This window comes from Aphis gossypii, chromosome 3, assembly GCF_020184175.1.
Source record: "Aphis gossypii isolate Hap1 chromosome 3, ASM2018417v2, whole genome shotgun sequence".
Classification (NCBI taxonomy): domain Eukaryota; kingdom Metazoa; phylum Arthropoda; class Insecta; order Hemiptera; family Aphididae; genus Aphis; species Aphis gossypii.
Genome location: NC_065532.1, coordinates 9720713 through 9742770, shown reverse-complemented (window position 1 = coordinate 9742770; position 22058 = coordinate 9720713). Strand labels below are relative to the sequence as shown.

The 22058-nt window shown below is 28.2% G+C and overlaps 1 protein-coding gene and 1 long non-coding RNA gene across 5 annotated transcripts in view; one reads left to right on the top strand and one right to left on the bottom strand.

The window, feature by feature from the left end:
• LOC126550665 (uncharacterized) overlaps positions 1-6023 on the bottom strand; it is a 35864-nt gene extending 29841 nt beyond the window's left edge. For both annotated transcript variants that reach the window (XR_007604743.1, XR_007604742.1), the window contains exons 1-3: positions 5889-6023; positions 5695-5819; positions 5172-5262 (exon numbers count right to left, since the gene is read on the bottom strand). This is a non-coding gene — a long non-coding RNA (uncharacterized LOC126550665). The remainder of the gene's footprint in view (positions 1-5171; positions 5263-5694; positions 5820-5888) is intronic.
• The window catches only part of LOC114129669 (eye-specific diacylglycerol kinase-like), a 161587-nt gene that overhangs the window by 124842 nt on the left and 14687 nt on the right, over positions 1-22058 (top strand). For 2 of the 3 annotated variants that reach the window (XM_050202615.1, XM_050202614.1), the window contains exons 8-18: positions 14459-14815; positions 16135-16348; positions 17246-17535; positions 18481-18674; positions 18772-18869; positions 19346-19498; positions 19619-19811; positions 19918-20031; positions 20540-20584; positions 20824-20890; positions 21232-21389. In XM_050202615.1, the coding sequence (XP_050058572.1) occupies positions 14459-14815; positions 16135-16348; positions 17246-17535; positions 18481-18674; positions 18772-18869; positions 19346-19498; positions 19619-19811; positions 19918-20031; positions 20540-20584; positions 20824-20890; positions 21232-21389 (1883 nt within the window). The remainder of the gene's footprint in view (positions 1-14458; positions 14816-16134; positions 16349-17245; positions 17536-18480; positions 18675-18771; positions 18870-19345; positions 19499-19618; positions 19812-19917; positions 20032-20539; positions 20585-20823; positions 20891-21231; positions 21390-22058) is intronic. The other variant, XM_050202617.1, reaches the window with a different exon arrangement.

Genomic DNA, 22058 nt, shown 5'->3' with positions numbered 1-22058 from the left:
ACAATAAAACAAAAAGTTGGCAAGTGGGTACCGCTCTGGTGTACATTAGGGGGTGGGGTGGACCTCGGACTAGGGTAGATTAAATTTTAATGCAATGATAGGTATCATTGTATACGAAAAACGATTCTGAACGGAGATGATTTGTCAGTCTAGAATATATTATAATTAAATATTGTCATATATTCTATTTTGAAACAAATATTCCGATTTCATAAAAATTTAAAACTCAACGAACATTTTTCCTATAATGACGCTTAAAATGTTCTCTATAGCTTTTTGAAGCAAAACTTATGGAAAACTTAGTGTTGAATTTTTTAACGTTAGATATAAATACAAACAATTTTATGAATTTTGAACTACAAAATAATTTGCAAATATTCATGATTTTGACGAATTTTTGTCAAAATTTGAAATTCAAGGGCTAATAAAAAAAAGTTGTGCCTATGTATTCTTATAGTTTTTTAATCACTATAAGAATAACATATGAGAAACTTTGTATAAAATTTTCAAGTATTTTGATAGGACCAAAAAAATTTTATCAACACTTCAGAAAAAATTTTCAGAAAAATTGAAAATTTCAGTTGTCTATAAATAGCTTAAAAAAACTCAAAATATTTTGAAAATTAAATCATGTAAAGAAAATTCCAATCTAAATAACTGATAAAATTTTCAAGTATCTACAACTTATACTTTTTGAATAATAACAAATATCAAAAATCGTTTAAATCTAAACCGTTATTTAACGCGGTTTTGTAAAAATTTAAATTTCAAACACTCATAAAAATTATTTGTCTGAATCCGGTAGAGTTTTTTTTACAGATATTTGAAGAAAAATTTATGGAGAACCTTGTACTAAATTTTCAAAACTTAGTTATAAAAGAAAAAAATTTTACGATTTTCCAACCACAAAATTACTTGCAAATTTTTGCAATTTTGACATATTTCGTATAAATTCGAACTTTAAGAACTTATAAAAAAAAATTGTGACTAACGATTTCGGATTTTTTTTTTATCACTTTAAGAACAACTTATAAGAAACCTTATATTAAATTTTCAAGATTTCCTGGTCAGCCAAAAAATTTTTATCGTTATTTAAAAAAAAAATACTTAAAAAAATTGAAAATTTCAATTTCCTATAAATAGTTAAAAAAAAACTCAAAATTTTTTGAAAATTTAACTGTGTACGGAGAGAGCTAATATAAACATTTGGAGAAAATTTCAAGTATTTACATCGATTAGTTTTTGAGTTATAGCAAAATAAAAAATTCGATTTTGACGTAAACTGGTTTTGCGTAAACGTTTTTCCCTCATTTTTTGGGGGTTTTTCTCGATTTATTTTAAAAATATTGAAAATTTTTAACTTTTGATCCCCCCCCCCCCCCAAAGTACCAACTAGATTCAATTTCCTTTTCAAAAAGGGACTGAAGTCAAAAATCGAAGCATTTTTACTGCTCCTAATGTTTTTGACAGACACAAAAAAAAAAAAAACGAAAAAAAAAACACACATCATTGTAAAATCAATACATTCATCACTCCGTTCAGAATCTAAAAAGGGTGGACAAGTGGGTAACGCTCTGCTATATAGTAGGAACCAAATGGAATTCGGACATACCATAATGGATGTGTTAAATTTGAACGCAATTATAGGTATCATTGTAAACGAAAAACGATTTTGAAAGGAGATGATTTGTCAACCTAGAATATATTTCTCACTAGGTGATGAAAAAGAAGGTTTATTTTTTAATGACCTGAATACCCTAAAATTAAATCATGTACAGAAAATGTCAATTTAAAAAACTGGTGTACTCGTATGTTTCAAGTTTCTATGACTCGTAATCACAAAAATCTAAAATAATTTGATAGTAAATCGTTATTTTACAAGTGAATTTAAACTTGAGATAATTTTTTTTTCAATTGGCCAACACTTAACTTCTTTTATAATTATTGTAAGGCAAACTAATGGAAAATCTTATACTTCATTTTAAATTCGCTTAGCTACTTTACAAATTGTTTTATACATTTTTATCTATAACATTATTTGCAAATAGGTATTCATAATTTTGACGAATTTTGTCAATATTTGAACTTAAGACGCTAATAAAAAAGTTGCGCTTATGTATTCTTATACATTTTGAATAACTATAAGGTTTTGACTTAGCCAAAAATAAAATTATCGACATTTATATAAAAAAAAAAATGAATATTTAAAATGCCTATAAATAGCCTTAAAATTAGTGAAATATTTTTAAAATATTATTATTTAAAGAAAATTCCAAATTTAAATAACTAGTGGAATTTGTTCAAGTATCTTGACTTATACTTTTTAAATAATAGCAAATATTTAAAATCATTTTTGGATAAATCGTTATCGCTACTTATGCGATATCGTAAAAATTTAAAATTCTGAAGCTTATAAAAATCAAAAAATTTGTGACTACTGATTTTTTATTTTTTTTTTTTTTTTGACTACAATAAGACAACTTATAAAAAAATCGTGTATTAAATTTTTAAATATTTTTATCCACATTTCAAAAAAAATACTAAGAAATATCGAAAATTTCAGATATATGGCTCAACATTAATGTTGTATTTAAATAATACTTGGTTTTATGAACCTAATGATAAAATAATAAAATATTTAACATTTTTTAACTGCGTGTATATTAATGATCAGTTTATAACTTTTCAACTTTAATAAAATGATAAATTAAATAGCAGTGATCTTTTGTTTCTTAACCTTATTTTCTACTTGGTATTAACAACCATAATTATATTAGATCGCTTAAATTCTTAGTAGAATTTTATTTAAAACGTTTGTGTTTATTAATTCCAGAAAATGTACTTCTTTGACTTAAAAGTTATAACATGAACTTTAATAGACCAAAGAAAAACCAGTAGTTGTACCATACAAAGTTTCCACCTAACCAACTCACAATAGAAATTCATTGTAAACTTTCTTATTACTGTGGCTTATTCTAATTGTTTTGACATAATGTTCTATCCTAAGCTTCTAAACCTTCTAAAACAGCCATTAGAACGAAACTACTAACGCGAAATTTAATGACAGTAACCCGTCTAGCCAATTTGTATAATTCAATTATTAAAAACGTCTACTTTTAAAACATTTATGAATTCTGACGAAAACTAATCAACCATTTTAATTAGTTTTACAATGATAAAACAAATGACAATCATTATATTATAATTATATTATGTTTTCATCTTGGAAAAGAAAATTTCTGGATGGTATCATAATAAATAAATAAATTTAAACATAATAATACTAGGTAAGATTTAGCTTCAAGATAGATTTCAATTAAAAGTTATGTTTTTATTAAGTAGTCGATATGGGTATCCAAATAAATTTCGTTTTTTTTTTTTTATTAATTTCAATATTTTTGAAAAAATAAATTATGTGCATTATATAAAAATGAAACTTTGTAAATTATAGTTGTAATCCGAAGTAGATAGGTTCACGCAATATATATTTTTTTACATTTTTTTCACTTATAGGTGATCTACCATTCATATATATTGCGCATACGGTGTGGATTACTTCCCTTTTATATGTTCATATGTTTACACATGATTACGCAAATATGCATATAAGGATTTTATTATATAGTAAATTAACGCAACCTTATTTGATTGTCAGGTTTGACTTGTCAGGTATTCGATGAATGCAGGAATAAGAGATATGTTTAATATTAATCAAAAACACAAGTTATATATTATTATTAGGCAACACTTTAATTATTTAGAACACAAAAATACTATTTTGTGATCTATACTATTTAGCCATTAACGTATGACGACTGTCAAAGGTGAACGCAGGTAGAGTGTCGTTGTGTCCAAGTACCCAATGGTCGATGGGTATCATTAGACCTGGTGAGATTGTTTATTTTAGATAAAGAGAAGACATACCAATATACGACGACAAATGTCATTAATCATATAAACATACGTGTGACTGTATATATAATAGTATAATGTATATATTAAGGATTTAATCCTTCGTCTTTGATGATGCCACTTTTTTTAGTATTACTTAGTTATGAGAAGTGGCTATCATTAGGTACACTATGCCATATATCTATTGAAAATAATACCATAATAATACATGACTTTGATTTAAATATATCAATATGCACATTTCAAAAAGTTCAATATGGTGTTGATTATTAAATAATTAACATTTTGATAGATGAAATAACGAAAATGTTTTTAATCAATAATGAAATAATATGCATTATTCGTGCATCTTGCGTAATAAGAGTAAATCATAATAATAACGAAACGTTAAAACAAATCAATATTAATGAAAAAGTCACATAAGCGCCAACAAATACATTTACCAAATTCATTAACTTGAGATTTAAAGTTTTAAATGCCAATTAAATAATAGAACATTGTAAAGTAATTGCGAGTATGGTATTGCGTGTCATGTTATTGCATGTGACGTTATTGAACGACTGAATATAATATATATATTATAATAAAAATATACAGTATGATTCGCCAAACATACTCACGCCCATTTTTCCTTTAGTAATGAATTTATTCAAATTTTGATTTTTTTTTAATTTTCAAGTATACTTAAAAACCATATTTTTAAATACTTAGATTTTTTGATAACTATTTAAAGGGTATACTGTGGCTAAATAAACTTATTTTTATCAAATGAAACTCGCCCTTTTTCCTGTAAATTATTAATCAGATGACTTTTTAAAGATGTTAATGTGTCTTAATCAAAATTAAAAGGAATAGTTTATGAGTTATTGAACTTTGTGTACTAATGATAATAGGTTCATAATAATTGGTTTTAGAGATTTGCAGACTATGAGTTCTATGATGATTAGAACATTTCAGTTATTTATACTAATTCTTCAATTATTTCATAAAACTGTTTTTTTTTAGGAATATTATTTTTAGTACATAATATTAGTTTTAACAATTTAGAAATTACTGATTCAATTTTAATTTAGATACTTAAACATCAAAAAAAATCATCTGCTTAAAAATGTATAGTAAAAAGGTCAATTCCCATTTTAAAAAAAGTATGTAGGCCTACAAGACAGTAAACATTCCTCAAATGGTATAAAAAATAGGGGGAGGCGTGATCATATTTAATTAACCTACATATATATATATATATAAAGCACTATACTTACATTTTTCCATAATATTCTAGTGATTGCGTTCTAATAAGTCGATTTGTATTTAGTGGTGAGTGGTGATGTAGAAGCTTGGTTTTACGAGTACCTATATATATTTAAAACAATCAGTTATTATTTCACCATTGTCTATTATTGTAAGTATTATTATAATATACGTAATGTTTCCGTTTTAATCTTACACGTTTTACACATACTTCTAATAATACTTAAAAATACATCATGTGATTAAATAATATAAAATAATACTTGACGTAATACTTATAGTATTATTAAGTAATACTTAAGCGATAATTTATTAACCAGATCAATGTTTACAGTATGTGTAAATAGGATACAAATTTATCTCGGTATTAAGTTTTCTGCGGTAAGCATACATATTATAAAAACAATAAATTATTTACCTGTTGTCGACCTTAAAATTAAAGTTTTTATTTGTATTAATATTAAAAGCGATATTCCATCAAACATGTATTTTTGGTTGCATATTACAACGAAATACTTAAATAGATTAGCTTACTTAAAACATACACGTACTAGGTACCACAGAATAATTTATAATTCATCCCTTTGAAAATTAAATCACATCGTAATAATATTGTTAATAATTTCTATCATGATGAACGTAAATCCATTTTAAAATACCTGTATCGTGCAAAATATTTTATTTCAATTTTATAAACTCAAATTAATAATGCAAACTAAAATATTTACACTGTTTCCGAACACTATTATACAATGAAAACGTGCATACAATATTATACTTACACGCTTTGTATAACAATATATTAGCGTGATTTTTATGTTTCATTTTTTATAAAAATAATTTAAAATTTAAATCACAAGCGACTAATGGAACTGTAAAACAATTCTGACATTTATATTTTTAAACAGATATTCTGTTTAGTAACCACAGACTTGTGGATTTATTTATTTAGGACAATTTTTATTTAAAGCAAATATACAAACACATTAAAAATGAAGTACTATATAAATAATTGTCTCCATGTTATAAAATAATAATTTCGACAAATTATTCAAATTTTGTATAGGCATTTTTATAGTGGTCATACTCTTATAGCAAAGCAATACAATAAATAACAACTACAACAATTTAGCTACATTCAATATTAGTATTTCAGAAGTTAAATATTTTCACCTATCTTCTTGTTATTCGTAAACTTTTTTTTCCACTTTGTTCGTTTTCAATCGAAAAAGTAATAAAAACAAAAAATGATAATCATAATGTTCGTTTCGTAAAAACTGTTAGAGCGCGCCGTTATTTTGATTTATTTATTTGTTTGTTTGCACCTCGAATTCTATACAATAATATGTTGAGTACAAACTATGTTACAATAGAAGCAATACAATTTCATGGACAGACAATCAAAGCTATCGTCTATAATACTCAAGTTTAAAACGTTTGTGCACAACAAACTTGATACTGAAAATGATAATAATAATCGAATTGAATTAGTACCGTTTTCGCTACAGTAGACACAATATTATCATAACTATAGTAATCATTTGTAATAGTGAATTGCGATAAAACTATATGACCACAGATTTAATAATTATAATTAATTAATCTCTAACTTAGGATGCCGTATCGCAGTCATTAATACAATCTAAACGGTTTAATCTAAAATCCTTCGACACATACTCAACGCTAATCAACGTACATCTTCAACGAATCTATCTTTAATTAATTAAACACACCCACCATTCAACAGATTTCCATGATATAATATATCGATGTACAAATGTCAACGATTGCCTGATCCAATATCATTTGAAATCCCTAATATTTAGTGACGTTTTCTAATACTCCCGAGAAATCATCTTCTTCGCCCTAACAATGACTTAAAGTGAGACTTAATCCAGTATAAATTATGAAATTTAATTTCAGGAAATATTACCTCTAAGGAGAAGTTTCTTCACAAGTGAATTTTAATTATATATAATCTTTAATTATTATCATAAATATTTATAAATTTTAACTTTTTTTTAAATAATATTACTAAGAAAATCGTTCTCTAATTTTACCACTGACCAGTGACCAACGTCCAGATGGTATCCCATATCCAGAGGTTTTACCGTTTTCATAACATTTCAGATGGAATACAAAATCATAATATCTATGACTATATCAAAATACTTCAACTACGAAAATAATAACTCAGATAAATATTTATATATTTAAGACAACAATAGCAAAGTGTTGGAAATCCTATGGGTGAATAGTGTCAATACGTTTTATACGTTCCTCACATAGTGGTTTAGAAATAAGCCTAAGCGTGCATGGACTTTATCGCAGGATATGTGTAACGTAAAGTTTAAAAATAAAAATAAAATATAAAAAGTGCAGAGATAGATTTACAAAATATTTATCATAAAACATGAAATTTGTTAATTACTTTTTACTAAAAAAAAATTTACATATCAACGTTTTGAACTCTACTATAACTGATATATGTCTACAGCAACTTATTTTGTATGACATACTATATTATTATGTTTACAGATATGTTTGTTGTATGCAACGAACATATTTTTAAAAATATTCTCTCACTCTAAAAATGTAACGATTATTTTTATTTTTAAAATAAATGCAATATTTCAAGAAAATAAATAACATTACGTTTTTAAACATCACCGGTGTTGTGTTATCATTGTAGTTTTTTTCACTATTTATGTTTTTATACTTCTACCACCAGTACCTAACGATTACAACTGAGGTCATCACGGTACGAATAAAATAAAATATCGTCCACCAAAAATCATCGTTATCCAACTATAACCCATAGCTATGTCATATACTAAGTCCGAATAAAATAGATCCGAACAACAATCTGGTGTGTAATGTATATATATATATATATATATATATTCTTTCTCACTCTCTCGCTCACTGTTTGTGATATTATACTGATTTACAGTGAACGCTGCCCACAGCAGCAACTTACTATATATATGCTCTTCGGCCATACATTTATTTATGAGACGGTACCGGTCAAAAAGCGGTCGTAAAAGTTTTAATGTCCCGCGGGGACCGATGTTGCGGGCTCGTGCGCGTAGATATGCTGCATACAATATAGGGTATATGGTGTGTCTGAAAAGTTTGGAAACCGCCTAAATTCGTTTATTATACAGCCGCATTTGACGTGCAAAAATCGAAGGTCGCGGAACCGTATACCAACCGACAGCGTGAGAAAGTGATGTTTACAATATCTTAATAATATAGTGTAACGTATGACACTATAAATAGTCCAAGACTATGGATTTTATGCACTAAAAAATCATAAAATATGCATAGAATTATGAAATAATATCCCAAAATATATGTGAGATTGGGCGAAACAAATTTAATGTGCAGTATTATGAATTCCTATAGCTCTAAATTTAACAATAAATAATATAGTTAAGTACGTAAAATAAAAACAAATGAATATAGGTCAATTTATAAAAAATTAACTTTTCATTATAGTAAACAATCTTATTGAAATATATCTAATATAATATTATATTATTAATCATGATAAGATACTAAATTTATTTTCCACCAAAATGTTCATTAAAAACATTTAAAAAAAAATTGTAATATATATATTGTATGTTCTATAACCTAACGTCTAAAAATTTTTTTTTGAACTTTTCCACAGACATCAACAGACCCTTTAGTCCGATTATATATGTTTTGAATGTTCATAATAAAAATAAATAATAATACTATCTAAGTAAATTGCTTTATTTTCATAGCTATAAAAATGTTTTTGAGTGGGATAAAAATATTAAATTGGTATTGTGTTTTAGGTTTGACATGATATTACCAATCACAAACATAATGTTCAGTTATTTTTTCATTATTTTAGTTGAATACAATTGGAATGAAACCCTTTAAACTACCTTATTCATAGATAGCATTTTTAACAGGCTTATATTATATGACAGATAAATACTGTTAGCGTTTTTAAAAATGCTATTTTTTTTATGGTTTTTAACTTAAATAATAGTTTACATATACCATGATTTTACATCGTTGAGCTTTTCATATTCTTTTAATACACTTAGTGTGTATTTTTAGTATTATATGACTAGCATTTTAGATTACGCATTGAGCATAATTCTTAATAGTTTTATCTGAACGAAGTAATCACTACATTAACTATCTTCACAGATTATAATATGATCATATTTTTAATTCTCATTTCGCATTCATACGATTTGAGATTAATTAGATATTATGTAATATGTATATTGTATACACTATACACATAGTTTATTATTTGAATTTATTTTCATGGTATAGTTATAAAATGGTATTAATATTATTATTTGTATTATTATGTTCTCTCGCGAATAAATTTCAATCGTTAATATTTTAAAAATTATTTCCAAAATCAAGGTATAAAATAAAGAAGTCAATAACTTCGATGTCTGAACTCTGAATGTAAACAATAGGGTTTGTCAAATTAATATTTTATCACAAGCGTACACATCACAACATTTGAAAAACTAAAGAAAATTACAAGAGACTAACGACTAACATTTACTGTAATTTGAACATTATTAAATTTATAACTAAGTAAAAATGCACTAAAGTTTACAATGCTGAAATAGTGTTATATGATAGCGTAACCGCAGTGTTAAAACAAGTGCTGCAACAGTATATTCTTAGTTTGTTAGAAGGCCTATACCACAATATTTTTGACGGTGCAAATTACTATTTTCATCAAGTAAAAATGACACAAATACCATCAACTAATATTTTAAGTATTGATAAATGTATTTAATTTGTTATAAATCGGTAAAAATTGTAATGGTTATCGATTTCTTGCGATTTAAAAAATATTTATTTATTAGTATTGTTTGACAATCTGAGAGTAAAACGATGTTCCTTATAAGTCTACAGTTTTTTCACTTCTGATAGTATTATTATTTCATTCAAAAAATTATCTAAAGCGTTAACCGTATTCGAATTTTACTCGGAATTTTACAATGTGTGTTTTTAACTCGAACGGTAATAATGTACCATGCACAGGGTAAATAATACTGAATTCTGTAAACACGACGGATTAAAGAAATAAAATAAATAATGTTGAGAAAAATAAACAGATAAATGAGAATTAACTGGAAATAGCTGGGGTTGCATACACATTATCATTCTAATTGTGTAATTTTATTTTTGAAATTAATTTGTTTTATATGTGAGTTACAAAATAATATTATGTATATTATACATGATGATGCGTTATCGTTATCGTATATTATAAATAAATTATTTCATAATTTCCCCGTTTTCCCAGAAACGGCATAATCACGTTAAACGATATTATAAAATATAAAAATAATAGAAGGTCACTTGAAAAATACTATTCTATTTAATCTGTTCCAAACAAAAATTTTGTTTTGGAAGCCATGAAGTATAAAAATAAAATGTAGTTCTTAGGGGCTTTAGAACCCCGGGATCACGTCGTAATGACAGTGCATAAGCACCTTTTTAGGTGTTATAATACCATATGCTCAAAATTATAATGTTTTGAAACTCTATAACCGGCGAATGGAATGGAAGTGAAAGATTCAGAAGAGCGATGGTATTGAAAGGATTTCTGGAAAACTTAAGACTTGCGATGCGCAGAACGTTTGCGCACGTAAGAATTCAAACAACGCACGTCGAAATTCGCTGATGAAACGGTCTATAATCGTTTTCGTCGGCGTCATCGCCGTGTACGGACTGTAAGTGCCGCGTATTTCGTGACGACGATGAAATTCAATATTCTCACTGTTCACATTTAATCGTATGACGTACTTAGAAAGTCTTGAGTAAATTATATCTATATTATAGTGTTAAGCGAAAGTGGTAGTCGGTAGATATATGTGATGATTCATCAAGAAAGCGCACACCATTTTTATTCCTTTAACAAATAAATTTGTTCACATTCTGGATTTTAGAACTTTTAAGTAGACCATTTATGTTAAAAACGAAAAATAATGAATAAAGACCATATTATTATAAATTATTTCTTGTATAATTTCAAAAATCGAGTGCTTTTCTTCATTTATCAACATCTTTGTTACAATAACTATTTAGAATTAGCATTTCTAGAGATAACACGTGAAATCTATCTCGGGAATACTAACATATTGAAACATTTATTTTAAGTTAAAATATTTCAATATACATAAATATTATTCACATAATATAAAAACGACGTATAGTCAGTGAATCAATTATTACATCTCGTCTCGTCACAACTGTTTCAATATCATAAATCATAATAATAGTAGGTTGGTATATTAATATATATTATATTCTAACTATTATTATTATCAAACCGAGTTAATATTATTCTCTTATGATGGGCATTAGGCAGTTACTGCAAAACTTTGTTACTGTGATCATGACTACTTAGATGTTATTTATCAATTATTATTAATAATTAACTACGTATTATTATCGGATTATCCTATCTTTCATTAGATTGTTTTAACCTGCTATTATTTTTTAACATCTTAAGTTTAATAATCTGTATAATATTGTATAACATTTGTATAATATTTTTTTGATATTATTGAAAATGTCTTTCTATGAATTCCCGCCAATATAGCCAAGATAATATGTTCATAAGAATAATTAACCAATCTTACAAAGTTACAACTAAATCTAAAAGGTTATCTAAACATAATGCTTATGAACCAAATACAATAATTTTAAATGTTGACTTTGTCGTTTGAATATAATTTTAAAAAAACTACTTTAATTTAATTATTATTTTATTTAATACTATGTATTGTTACTATATTATAAATTTTTATTTCTGCTCTTATTTCTTGCAAATTGTGTTAACTTACATAAAATAGTACTTTATACTTTTGCCATTGAAATTTAAAATAAATATAATTATTAACGCCTAGTACACAATATAGTATAAAAAGAGATTGATTTAGTTTTGAACAAATCTGAGAGCATACACCATACCTTATCAATTCATGTGCTTTTAATACGTCAGAATACTAGTCATTTGATAACAATACTATTATTTTTTATGATCGATAAACGAAGCTAGAATTATTACAATAGTTTATTTGAATATACGTTTAGATTGAGATGTAATTGAAAAAAAATGTCATTTTAAAGAGTGGAACACATTTTCGAAGAGGAATTTACAGTTAACAATAATATTGTTCTATTTCATTTTTATCATATTGCTTTTGTTTTAAAAATGCAACTATAACAGGAATAACTACACTCGATTTTTCGAATTTAAAATTCGTTATAGATACATGCGCGGTGGTAAAGTACAATAGCGTGCGCATGTATAGAAAACGTAAAATCGCAAAATTAGGATATAATTTCCAAAATAATGATTTGCGTATTTTTTTATTCCCCATCGTTCTTATTTCGTTGAAATATATGTTTCATTCGAAAAAATCGGGTAGTAACTAAACTGCAATAATTGTTCCTTATCATATTATGTTTAATATATGTATAGCGAATATATGCGTTGTATAATGTAAATAGGTAGTAAGAGGATAAACTATAAAATACAAACATTTTAAATTTAAATAATTATAAGAACAAAAATGACTGATATTTCTTACCACATACCTACGCATATCACAGAGTCTTTCGATGAGTATATAGACACATATAATTACATAATATTGTAATTTAATTAAATAGTTTCTGCAATGAAAGATAATATAATTTAAAATACTTACCTACAATCAACTCATAAACTTATTGCTGCCGTCGATGGACTTGATATATTTATATTATGTTCAAAACTTCGAACTGTGGTTAGCGGGAAGACGCCGTAGTATTATTATTTATTTGTTTTTTTTTTTAAATGACATTTTTAAGTATCTTTCACAGTCTTTTTAAAAGTTATACGTAGAAAAATATCAATGAGTTTTTATAGAAATTCTCGTTTTTAGGTTTTTAGTAAACTTTTGTCACTATTGTTTCCAATTCAAGCACTATTTACGCGTACAATTAGCACGTATATAAATTAAAAGTATGTTTTATGTTTTTTTTCTATTTTTCGTAAAATAAATAACGAAAAATAAACATTGGGCACGAAGTGCAGAAGCATCATTAAACGAGTACAAAGCTAAGCTACGGTTCATTAGTAGCGTCGCCATTAGTGTTCGTAACTGGTAACTGGGGTCACATTTCACTCAATGTGACCAACCTCCGTGATTCGTGATTTCGTCGAGACTTCGGTCAGGTGGTGTTTTTATTTTCCAGAACCACGTTATTACTCTTATATACATAGTCTTTGAATACGTTATATGTTATATCCTACAGTTAATATATAAAAACTATTTTACTACAATATAAAATTTTGAAAACGCTTATTTATTAACATCAGCCGACATAACCGCTCTTTATCATCATCGATTAATAATAATTACTATATCGTGAGTCGTGACTGGATTTTACAATATTTTACAACGAATAATTTCTTATATTATTTCTTCGGTTTTTGAACATTAACGCAATGTGAAATCAGTTAACAGTATATGGTAAGATATTGATACGATTATAACAACCTTTGATTAGAATCACAATTCAAACAAAACATTTTTTTATTCTAATCATACTATGTAGTATGTTGTATTATATTATCTTATTATTGGAAAAAAATAAATTAGGTGCATTGTTGTAATTATTGTTCTGTTTTTATTTATTTAAAAATATTTAAGCCATAAAAACATACATTTAATTATCCGGTAGGTACATAATATAGCGATTCTTATAAAAGTTCAATCAAATACTACCTACCTACAAGCTACCAACATATTAATATGATTTAGTTTAAGTTTGTGATTGAAATAAATGGTTGATTCAATAAACAAACGATCACATCAAGTGAAAACTTAGGTACTGTATAAATGTATAATAATACTATTTTAAGTCGGGTACATCAAAATGGTTAGCACTAAACATTAAACACCGCTGATAAACAAAAATCATTAACAATTAGTCAAAATAAATTATATTATTTACGATTAATAATGATTTTATATCTAAATCGAGTCAGTAGGTGTACAGCCGAATGATGATTAGTATAATATGTCCAAGTATAATAATAATACAATATATTAGTCAAATATTGTACAATCTAGTCATAATATTGTTTTTTAACCACATTTTCTACGACAAAAAGCAACAATTTTTATCTTATGTGTTATTTAACACATAATAGAAGTATAAAAATACTTTAGATCATAACGAAAACAATTTTATAATTATATTTTTTGATTGACGAATTTTGCAGCCGGACAAAGAAGACAAGCTGTTCGTTATAAAACCAATCCCGACGGTGAACGTCAAGCCTGTGATAATATTTATAAATCCAAAGTCTGGCGGCAACCAGGGTGTAAAGCTGCTGCAGAAATTCCAGTGGCACCTGAATCCCAGGCAGGTGTTCGATCTCAGTAGGGGCGGTCCCAGGATGGGCTTGGAACTGTACAAAAAAGTCCCGAATCTCCGGGTGTTGGCATGCGGAGGTGATGGCACCGTCGGGTGGGTGCTGTCGATCTTGGACCAAATAGCCAACGCCGTGTCGTTTCCAGTGGGCGTTCTGCCGTTGGGCACGGGCAACGATCTGGCCAGGGCTCTCGGCTGGGGCGGTGTAAGTATAATATGAATATTTCAATGATATATTATCATTATTATTATATTATTGATGTACCTATTTAGACATTTGGAGTGTCTTAAATACAATCATCTAAGATTAACGTAGGTACCTCGTAATTACATTAATTGTACATACAAATAATTTTTATATTAAGATACTGGACAAAAAATATTATTATTAGCCATTTTAAAATTCTTAAATTTGTCTTATTTTATTTCAAAAATTGATTAAGAAAATCATAAAAGTCAATAACTCAATAACAGTCTGCACAATGCAATGTGTAGAACAAATTATTTTTTAATTTGTAACCAGAAAATAAACATTATTTTCATTAAACACCGAGAGTTGTATATGAATATTGAATACTGAATAGGTATAGATAAACCCATAATAAGGTAATGGTAGAATTCGATTATGCAGGAGATAGATCTTACAATATAGAGGATCCATTATTTCTCTCAAGCTAAGTAATAACTCTCATCCCTTTTTATGTTAAATCGAAACATTTAATAAATCTATACTTAGTGTGTCGAAAAAGTTATTTTCATTATTGTTATTATTTTAATACGAACTTTGTATCGTCTCGAATCAACTGCACCGAAAAATGAATAATTACGCTTATATTGATCAGATACACTATCAATTAAACGCTACGAAATCCATCATACCTAGGCACTATGCTGAGGTGGATATATTGTAAATTTGCTATATTTGCTCACGAACACAACAAAAAAGTACATTTATTATTTCACACTATTCTATAATATTATAATATCGTGTAAAAATGCGATCTGTTTCGTGACACCATTTTTTTATTCGTTGATGTACAAACGCACATATTTTAGTGTCACGACGTTTTTAGTCTTGATTTAAACAAATCACAGTTTTCAAACGATAAATATAAAAAATGTGATAGGATAGTAAAGTTTAAGTAGGTATTTAAATGCAATCGATTGAATGTTATAGTATCTAAATTCTAAAGTGAATTGTACTATTTGAAAACTTATAGATCTTAACGCAAACACATAAACATGTGTATTATTTTCTAAACGAAAACTTTATTTCCACACAATATAAATGAGTATAAACATATGACTGTATTTCCATTGTACTTAAACACGTAATATTGTTAAGATATTTATAATTGGGCAATATAAAAATGTCAGTAATTTCACTAGCGTGATTTTCGTATAATAATTATTGAAAAAATAAATTGTTCAAATATTGGAACACATACATAGATTATACTATGTATTATATTGATATCTGTTTTCCTCTCTTATGTCTAAATTCTAAAATTAATTTTCTTACAGGGTTACATGGATGAACCCGTGTCGAAAATATTGACCAACTTGGAAGAAAGCGAAACAATCCGGTTGGATCGATGGAACTTGGAAGTAGTACCCAATGAACAAGTCAAAGGAACGGATCATGCTGGCAAAGACAATTTACCATTGAATGTGATGAACAATTACTTCTCATTGGGAGTAGACGCTCAAATTGCGCTTGAATTCCACGAAGCCAGAGGTAACGGTGATGACATTTATATCTGACACAGGCTCGATCGCGTTTTTCTTTGTGGAAATGGCTCGTTTAGTTCGCCACTTCAATTTCCAACCGTCTCTTTACAAAAATATCAGTTAATTTCCGTTTAAAATGGGTAACCACTGTAATTCCATCTCTTCTCTGCTCTTATGTCTTGTAGTTTTTACAATATTATACTGTTTCACTGTAGATATTAATACTTTTTTATCTTGCTGTCGTTTCAAAAATGATCTTATCATTTCGTTTTATCAATTGAAAAACACGTACTCAAAGACATCGAATAATTAAACAATCAATTTTTTAAAAAACTTAACTTTTACCAGTGAGTTTTAAATAAAAGATGTTTAGTTAAAATAATATTTGTATACATTAAATTCTCTAACTGAAATATTTAAATCATTTCATTAATTAACTATTGTTTTGTTTAATCGTTTAGTATAAGTATATTAGGTACATAAAGAAATTAAATATTAATATCAATACTTAATTTATTATAATATTTTTTTATGACGGGTCGAATCTAAGATACTCTTTGATATCGTGGTCTAAAATGTTTTATAATTGTTTTATATGAAATGAATAAATAAAAAACAAAAAAACTATTACATTATTTTCAAAACATTAATTATATCTTGTCCCGGAACTGGCCTACGGGTCATAGTTCGGAGACCCTTGTTATAAAGTAAAATATAATATGGTTCGTTAACTATCAACTTACAGCGTAACTTTTTTATCACGTTAAATTAACTTGACTATTCTAAGTTAATTGTTTTCATTAACTTACGTACCTTTAAATATAACACTGGATATAGTAATTAAAAATACATTTAATAATATTAGAAAAAATACATAAATACGCGTTTATTTACTTCGTTCCAGAGGCTAATCCAGAGAAATTTAGTTCGCGAATGTACAACAAACTGTTTTACGGAGTCCGGGGTGGTATAGAGCTACTGGACCGGAAGTGGAAAGGTTTATCAGATCACGTGACGCTGGAGTGTGACGGCAAGGACCTGACGCAGCGAATCAAAGATTTGAAAGTGCATGCCATATTGTTTTTAAACATACCCAGCTACGGGGGTGGCACGCGACCGTGGAACAAGTCGGCTGGCAACAATTCTACCGACGACGGGCTCATCGAAGTCATTGGCTTAACAATCATGCAAATAGTGAGCATAATATAATACATAATATTAAATCCATCTATACTCGAACGGTTATTTACTTACCTGCCGACTGTACGTGTTCCATTCACCAAAAAAATTGATTTTTAATTAACGTTATAAGGACCCGTCGTAATCGTACACTATACAATATACGCCCATTTTTGTCTGTGGTATTTTCTAAACAAATAATATCTAAAGAAATTAACGATGCACGCAAATGAATATAAACTATACCAAGTTCCAGTGGTAATATAGATACTAAACTGTATTGTTGGATAGTCCGTTTTGCGTTATACGTTATATCTAAAATCAATAAATTATATTAAATCATATAATGAAATTCTTGTTAATGAACAAACAAATCGCTTTCCGAACTTGTTTGGTTCATTATTTTGAACAAACATATTCAACGCTTCGTGAAGTGACTTTATAGTAGAGTGAAGAAATAACAATAATGCGTCAAATATAATTCGTTTTACTGTGATGTACTAACGGTTTTAGTTGTTGTAATCGAGGAAAATAAAATCGACGTTTATTATTATCATTAACAATTAAAGAATGAGCACTACCTACCTATACCTAATACACGAAAATTTGTATACCCGAATGATAACCACGAAATATTGTTTAATATGTTATATTATAAGTGGTTAGTCGTGGTTATCATTAAGTTATAATAGTCTTAGTAAAAATCACTAGTGATAAATTTAGTAGTATTTTTCGTTGTTGTTAATTATTGATAACCATATTTCAACCTGACTACAATAACTATCTGTGTTTAATATCAATAACATCTCTCTCTTTAGTCACATCTTTCTTTATTGTGAACCGTAAAATTAAAATACCTTTTTGACTTCAGTAATCGTAGTACAAATTACACCATTATGGTCTTGTATCTACCAATATCGAGTGGTCAAAAGTAACTACAACCGTTTTTGTGCTGTCTAGACGAGATTGCAAACTGGAGGAACTGGGACACCGTTGTGCCAATGTAAAACTGCTCGCATAACTACTGGCATACCGGTACCCATGCAAGTGGATGGTGAAGCTTGCCGTTTAAAACCGTCAGTGATCACGCTAAGTTTCTTCAACCAAGCAACGATGATGGCAAAACGTCGGAAAGGCAGACAGACACCTACCCGGTAAGTAGACAACCCGCTCGGATTGAAATAATTATCTGCAAACATCGTTAACGTAATTACGACAATACTTTTGGTTTTATTTTATTTTTTTTTCCAGCGAGACCACGATAGACAAACACAAAGTGTCTGTCCAAAGACTGAAGCTTCAAGATTATGAGCAACACCATTGTGACAAAGAGCTGCTCATCCAGTCGTGTAAGTAAACATTTTCAATTGTATTTTTTATCATTATATAAATGTTATTATTTATTTATGATTTTATATTATTTATAATAATAATTTCATTATTTGTAAATCATTATAATTTATATTTGTATGTCATGAGAACATTATATATACGTACTTAAATTAACTCGATTCTTAAACTCATCCTAAATAATTTTAATATTCGTTTTCAAAACTATTTATAATTTGATAAAGGTATTTTTTTAAATATTTGAAACACTTGCTTAGTAGTATTACAAGTATTTTATAAATGCCGTAATCCTTAATTATTCTGATAACACAAAATATTCTGAGTATCTACTGTTTGGTACAAATACTATAAATAATCGTCCTAAATACCTGTACAATTTACATAAAAAGTATCCAACCCCTAATATTAACGCACGTATAAAACATACACTTCTACGTAATTAATTCATACCACGTTGTTGTTTCGATTATTTCAGCGATCAATATGGGCGAGATCGAAGTGGAACCTGTCGCGGATTTAGAAACCGTGCGCAAGTTAGTTGAAAAGTTGGAGCTGAATGGCAGTCCATCAACAGACCACGCGGGCAACACCATGCCGAAATTATCACCCGACTGGTGTTTTGTCGACTGTACGTAGTATAACACGATTATTACTAGATATTATTATAAGTTGTAATAACTATACTTGTAGCAACGACGAGCGCCTAAATAATAATTTTAAAAAACGTTTTATATCTGACCGCACACAGGTTGCACGGCCGAACGGTTCTTCAGGATCGACCGGGCCCAGGAAAGTCTTCACTACCTAATAGACATCACACACGATCAACTTTTCGTGTTGGACGATCCGCATAGACCGCCGTCCACCGAAGAAGACGTGACAGTGGTGCTGAAATCCAAAGAACCGATTGACGACCAAGGAGCTCAAGACACAACAACAAGGTCAGTATATAGAATAGATGTAATATTGTGCTATAATATGATCCGTCGAGATCAGGTAAGTGGAGCATCATTTTTAAAGGGTTACTATTGTTGTTGGTGTTTAAAGCATGCGGGTAAAGTCGGAGATAAGTCGATTGGAAAGCATCAAAACACATTCTTCGGTCAAATGTCCACAAGACGAAGGCCACACCAATGGGACCAATCATTCCACAAGAACTAGGTACACATCAGATCTTATAATATTATTATCATCTAAATTAACTCGATTCAATAATTATTATTGTGTCTTACACAGTACATTTGTTTTCGTTCAAATTTGCGGCTCTAATCTTTCCTAAACGTAATCATTGTCGTATTATAGGTACATCATTCTCACCAACGATTTTAACAATGCACAAAATAAATGATATGCTTATCGATTGACTCTAACTTTATTGTGAAACCTACATAAATATTATGGTTATATCTATTTTCATATTCATATATTCAAACATTTCAAAAAAAAAATATTATATCAAAGTAAACTTGTCGATAAAAAAACTTTTAAACTTCACACGAGAGTATGAAACCGTTGTACCTAACTTGATAAACGTTGATTTCATACATCAAAAACAAAAGTACTTTTGTAAATAAAAAATATTATTTTTAACATCAAAACATATATTATAACAATGCACGTTACATTCTTATTATTATTATTTTTTTTATAATTTTGCATGTTCGCTTAGTGAAGTATACAATCGTCTATTTGACCTACAATCAAATGAAGATCAGTAAGTACACTTAATCAATAAGGCCACGATCTTACAAAAATTACAAAAAAAGATTCGCTATTTAATTAACAAAGAATTGTGTGAGCTTGCGTGTATAGTTTTATTTTAATTTTATACAATATACATTTTTTATGTCAAGTGTGAATAAACGATAAAAAAATATGTATAACAGCCGTATTTAGCGAATCTTTTTTGTAAGCATATTATTATTTTTAATAAGTATTGTCGTTTGTTTGCAGTCATTACGGCCAAGTGCGAACTTCCGATAAAATAATCGAAGCGGCTAAAACAGGGAACTTAAACATGGTAACGTACAGTAATACATATTTAATTGTTAAACCTATGTTTTACATCAATATGTCACTATTTTTGTGCGAAATCCTGTTTTAGGGTTTCTGCACACCGTATAATATAATATGAACCATTATTTTATTTTATTGCTTGCCTACCAAACTACAGTACCCTATATCTATATTTTATTTAAACCATTCATAGCCATATATTATGATTTCTGTTTAAAACTGATTTACACGTTTCTCGTGTTTATTCCACCTATAATGTCGTGCAGGGTATGAGGATGTATATGTCTGCAGTAAGATTATATACAATACCGTTCCTTGAACGTTTTGTTGAATTTCGTTTTTCAGCTGAGAAATCTATTCGAAATGGGTTACTCTCTGATGTCCATCAACAAAGACGGACAGACAGCTCTACATGTGGCTAGTCAGCGTGGCGATTCCAACCTGGTTCGGTATATACTGGCCAACGCGCCGTCCAATATAGTGTCTATCAAAGACAATCAAGAGTGAGTTAATCTAATATACATATATTATGTAGTGCTAGGTTAGGTTAGGCTACTTAAAACTTTGGCTAGTACCTACATAATACTATTATACTAGTATTTATATAATTAATGATAGCAATGTAACTTAACCAACACTGCCAGCTAATACTACATACCTACCTATAAATAACAATATAAATTATTTTATTACTTTGATGTGGTCGGTTACAACATTTCAGAACATAAAGCAATCAAAAACACTTTTTGCTTTACAAGATAAGCAAGCTGCATAATAACGTTTATAAAATAATATGTAATATTTAGGCAGTGTTTGCGTAAAATTAAACAATCAAAAACTCGTATAAGAGGTATTATAAAATATTCTATAAACTGTTTAATAAAGAAAAACTTAGACCGTTTTGTTTCACTTTCTGAGTGGTTTTGTTTAACCGTCGGCAAAAATTGTCTTCTCTCTATCGGTGCGAACACAGTGAACGCTTGCACACACTTCAATTGCCTGGAGGTACCATCGCAGTAAATCCGCCTCCGATAATGCGGTTTTGTCGTACCTACGCGGGCACGTGTATGCCACAAAAACCACACCTCTACACCGGCACAGTAGTTTATTTACTTCATAAAATATTATATTCTCTCACTCAATCACATTCGAGTACTCGTGCCTACACGATT